The 5,371-nt window shown below is 38.0% G+C and overlaps 1 protein-coding gene across 1 annotated transcript; it reads left to right on the forward strand.

Annotated features, from left to right (window-relative positions):
- Nucleotides 1-1,060: 1,060 nt before the first annotated feature.
- On the forward strand, nucleotides 1,061-1,737 carry LOC142613364 (calvin cycle protein CP12-1, chloroplastic). The gene has a single exon (XM_075785686.1). It carries the CDS (start codon nucleotides 1,148-1,150, stop codon nucleotides 1,538-1,540), a length of 393 nt encoding a protein of 130 aa, XP_075641801.1. The 5' UTR covers nucleotides 1,061-1,147; the 3' UTR covers nucleotides 1,541-1,737.
- The last annotated feature ends 3,634 nt before the right edge of the window (nucleotides 1,738-5,371 follow it).

Genomic DNA, 5,371 nt, shown 5'->3' on the forward strand with positions numbered 1-5,371 from the left:
ATTAATCATGTGTGGTTGACTCTTCCTAAACACAATGCATATGGACCGCGCAAACTTGATCATGTGATATCTTTCGATCAGATGGTCTGATTTAAAAACCAGAAACACCGTTGCGACCGTTAGAATCTTAAGATCATTATTATGATATATAATGAATGACATGATGCATGTAATGCAAGAATAAATTGATGCATGTAATGCAAGAATAGAATGATGCATGTGATGCAAGAACAAATTGATGCATGTGATGCAAGAATGATTTTTGGGGTACATGAATGTTCACTCCAATCATCTTCCTTGATTAAATCATGGGTACAAAATCGAGTGTCTACATTTACTATACATATTATATTATTAGGTTCTTATATTATAATGAGCTCAGTGTAAGAATTATATATTAGAAAATCCTAAGTTAATTCGTGATTCAATTGAATATTAATAAGTTAATTCATGATGCCCCTAACCACTTGGAATCATTGAATATTAATTAGCATGGATCTTGACGTAGAACAGATAGTATAGTTCTTTATGAAGCTGTAAGAGCGCCAGAAGATACAGCGCAAGATCAAACAGGGGTGACAATAAAGACCATTAAGGCGACGATGTCGGAATTACATGAAATTTTGTAGGTTGAAGGAAAATGGTACTTTGATCCAAGCTTAAAATCTCAAGTGTCGCCTTCATTCAGAGGTAAATTCCTTCATTAATGCCCTAAAAACAGTGTTTTTGTAATTTATAGTAATATTTGTTTTTACTTAATAACTTTTAGTTTAAAAGTTATAATAAGGTCTCGTCTATTTTAAGAAATCAGTAGTTTCTATTTCTGCAATTATTTCAATTTTGCTATTTTTGACAAAAATCACTATTTTGCCACCTAATTACATAATACCAAAATTTAAAGACCATAAACATCGTGACTTTGAAAAATGTGATCTTTTCTTCTACTACACATAACAGTGATATTTTCTCGTGAAATATCTCAAAGTTGGTCAGACGTGGAGGCTTAAGATTGGCTCAGAAATGATAAGAAGTGTGTGCACATGAAACATTACGGATCCCAATAATATAGCTTCACATTACCATATCTCCCAAACAATCCAGCTACATCGCCAATTACCAAACCAAACCAGACTCAGAAACAACAACAATGGCAACAATAGCAGCAGCTAGTTTAAACCTCACAACCCCTAGAGTCATGGCCAAGGGAGCAGACTCACCAAAGGCTCAGACCATCAAGTCCCCTTGGCTGAGCCACCCATGGAAGAGGCACACACAGCTCGGGTCTGGTCGCATGCAAGTTAGACCAGTAAGTGCAGCCCCAGAAAAGATAACTGAGAAGGTAGCTGAGAGCATCAAGGAGGCTCAAGAGACTTGTGCTGATGACCCAGCAAGTGGTGAGTGTGTTGCAGCATGGGATGGTGTGGAGGAGCTGAGTGCAGCAGCTAGCCATGCACGTGACAAGAAGAAAGGGTCAGACCCATTGGAGGAGTTCTGTAAGGACAACATGGAGACAGATGAGTGCCGCACCTATGAAGATTGAAGATTGAAGACTCAAAGTGGGTTAACCTTATTTTAGAAGATGATGAAGATTTTAGATGTTTTTATTAATTTTAATCCTATGCTGTGTATGGGATTATTAATTAGAACACGGTTTATGATGGAACTTTGTATTGCTTTGTTTACCTTTTTAATTAATTAATTAATACCACACTATCTTGAAAGATTTATAAATTTAAATTGCTTTATCTCTAGTATTTGTGCTTTAGTAGTTAGATTCTTAATAGTAGCAAATCATCTAAGGAGGTAGGAGGAGGCAGAAAACCATGTAAATAAATATAGTCATGGAGAAGAATATGACAAGGTAGGAGCTAATATGAAGTATAATTTCTAAATATATAGACACGTGGTTTCGATTCGTTTTTTAAATAAATAAATAAATAAAGCAAAAATCATATATCTGAAATTTTTTGATTAAAAGTTACGATTAAAAATCATGTCCAAATTTTTTGTGCTCTAATTTATATTCCATAAGTTATAGTTTTGTGTGTGTTTGATTTTTATTTTTTTTATTTTAGTTATCTTATAAGAAAAGAAAAGGAGAATTATAATAATTGAAGTATAGAATTGAACTCTTAATATAGGATAGAGGATTTTGATTCATAAATGAGTGGAGGAGATTAGGGTATGGTAGGAGGAGGGTGTAATAGCCTTTTTACCTTTTATCCCAAAAAAAAAAAGACGGATTATTATAAATAAATAAAAAAAAGTGCCAAATTGCCTAGGCACATAGAAAAAAAGAGGTGAGGATCTTGGTAAGTCAGATCATAGTGATTCAGCTGACTCAAGAAGTGAGACCACACATGCTGTGGCAGCCCAAGGCCCGCAGAGTGACCTTGAGATGAGAAAGGATTGTGTGATGGAGGATTGTATTGAAAACCCAAGTACTAGGTGTCAGCAGGATCCGAGGCAAATATTAGGGAACAAAAGGAAATCCTTAGCCAAGAACAAATCCAAGGGAAGTGAAGGTCTGGGGGTTAGAAGTTCAAAAAGTCCGAAAAGCTTAAAAAGCCACAATAGGCTAACTCATAATGTCGAGGAAAAGGGTGAGTTGATTCTGTCATCAAAAGGGTTGGGAAGTAGTAATCGAGTTGAGAATGGAGAGGATTTTGATAGGGTTAACCCCACTGCCAAGGTCAAGGTGGGCCATTTAGTACGGGAACCGAGTGGTGGCGATTCCAGATGAGATAATAGCTCAGATAAGAGCGGCGCTGACGAAAACTCTAGGGTGGTTTGAGGAGGAACTAGGGCAAGCTTGGAAGCGTTTATTCCCTATAACCCCAGAAAGCATCAGATTGGGGAATCTTCCTTTGGAGCACAATGCGTGGAATCTCACATCCAATCCGTGGTGGAAATTCCTCACTAATGTTCCGGAGGTCTCATGGGAAGCAGTGGAGGAGCTGAGCAAGCAAAGGCAGCCATCAGTCGTGCCTTATTGGGACGAATCTGGGTGCACTACAAAAAACGCGCTTTTAAGCCGCGTTTTTTAGCTGCGTTTTACAAAAACGCAGCTACAGGGTCAACTTTGAACCGCGTTTGTGAAAAACGCAGCTCCACCCTGGACGTATAGCTGCGTTTTAAAAACACAGCTATAGGCCTCCCCTGAAGCTATGTTTTTAAATGTTGAAGCTGCGTTTAAGTGGGTAGGACTGAAACCGCATTTTTAAAAATGTGCTCTCCACCCCATTTTCCAGAACTTTTTTTTTTTATTCAATATCTGTGGAGCTACATTTGATTATACGCGGCTTAGGGGATGTATAAATAGAAAACAATGAACTCCCAAAAAAAAACCCTAAAAACACAAAACACTCTCACCCTCTCCGAATCCCTTTCCTCCCAAATCTCTGAGCAGCAACAGCAGCTCGTAGAGCCGCAGCTCTAACTCGACTCTCATCTCCTCAAACATTGTCGCCTCATCTTATTCACCAGCGTGGGCTCGCCGGCGCCGCTAGTAACTTCTTCGTATATATATATATATATATATACACACACGCTTATATATATACACACGCTTTGATTTCTCTTGATTACCGGTCTTTTTTGTCGCACAAGATCAGATCCTCAAATCTTAGGTTCTGTTTGGGTTGCCGAGAAAATTTTGGGAAATGAAAGGAGAAAATATTATTCTTTTTTTTTTTTTTTTGGCGTCTTTATGGTAGATTAGGTTCTAACTTTTCTTTTCTCTGTTTTGGTTGCTGGAAAATCTGAACAAATAAAAAAAAATGTGAAATTTTTGGTGTAAAAGTAAATGGTTGTGTTTTAGGGTTTGAGAGTTGGTCTTTTAACTGTTTGTGTTTTCTCAGGTCCCAAACAATTGAAATTCAATGATCGCCCAAATCTAACCTTGCCACACACAAGCTTGTAAGTCAATAATCCTCCTAGACATTACCCATTGAATCACGTGGATCATTCAAGAGAGAAAGCTTGTGGATTTCAGAGGGATGGCCACGGCCCACATGGGGAACCATCCAACTCTAAAACTAATCCAAATCATGACTCCGGTGTAGAGATGTGATGTGCTTCTGAGATACAGAGAGGATATTCTAGGCATTCTGAAACACATGATAATTTGGAAGCCGGACTGGGTGGCATCCAAAGATCTTTTGAGAAGGATGGGGTGAAGTATGGTGGAGGCAACTGCAATGAATACTAATCCACCGAAAATTGAGGTGCCTCTAAGTCAATTTGTGAAAATGAATGTGCAATTCTAGAATTGTAGAGGAGATTTTAATCCGAATTTCAAAAGGAGAATTTTTGAAATGGCTATCAACCATCGGCCTACTATATTTTTTGTGACAGAAACGAGAGTGGGAGGAGACAGAGCAGCGAAAATTATAGAAGGGCTGCCTTTTGATGGGTTTATTACTACGGATACAATTGGCTATGCTAGGGGATTGTGAATTCTCTGGAAATCGGAAGAGGTGAAATTTCTTCCTTTATCATCCACAAAGCAGGAAATACATGCTACTGTTAAGGTGCGTTCTTCCAACCTTACTTGGCTTATGTCTGCTATTTATGTTAGTCCTAGGTTGGCTGAAAAAAGAATATTATGGGATAATCTTAAAACTGTAGCCCACCTCCGTAATCTACCTTGGCTCATGTTGGGAGACTTTAATGAAGTTCTGTGTGATGAAGATAAGTTTGGTGGTAACCATGTCAATTTGAACAGAGCACTAGAATTCAAGGAATGTTTAGATAAGTGTAATATGTTGGATTTGGGTTTTGCGGGTTCAAAGTTCACGTTGACAAACCATAGACCCATTTCAAATTTGATATTAGAAAGAATCAACAAGTGTTTTGCTAATCCTGTGTGGCGTATTCTTTATCCAGAAGCCTTAGTGACTCACCTCCCAAGGACCTTCTCGGATCACTGCCCAGTCTTAATTGAATTATGTAGAGTTAGTGCAAATCATCATAATAAACCTGTTCACTTCCAAACTATGTGGTTACTCCACCAAGACTTTCCGAGGGTTGTCTAGCAAGCTTGGACTGAAGATAGAGTTTTGCAGGAAGCAATCTTGAATTTTGTAGTTAGAGCTAGAAAGTGGAATTTGGAAGTGTTTGGGAACTTGTTTGCTAAAAAGAGGAGAATATTAGCTAGACTTTTTGGTGCCCAAAAAGCTTTAGCTAATAATCCTAATGACTTTCTTTTGGAATTGGAGCAACAGTTGATTTCAGAATACTCTCTAATCCTAATGTAGGAGGAGGAGTATTGGGCCCTCAAATCTAGATTAAATATTACCACTTTTGGAGACCGCAACACATCTTTCTTCCATGTTTCTACGATAGTTAGGAGACATAGAAATAAGATTAG

This window comes from Castanea sativa, chromosome 10 (assembly GCF_040712315.1).
Source record: "Castanea sativa cultivar Marrone di Chiusa Pesio chromosome 10, ASM4071231v1".
Taxonomy (NCBI): domain Eukaryota; kingdom Viridiplantae; phylum Streptophyta; class Magnoliopsida; order Fagales; family Fagaceae; genus Castanea; species Castanea sativa.

Excerpts from the sequence above, each read along its gene's own strand:
- LOC142613364 (XM_075785686.1), top strand. The coding sequence starts at position 1,148 with ATGGCAACAATAGCAGCAGCTAGTTTAAACCTCACAACCCCTAGAGTC.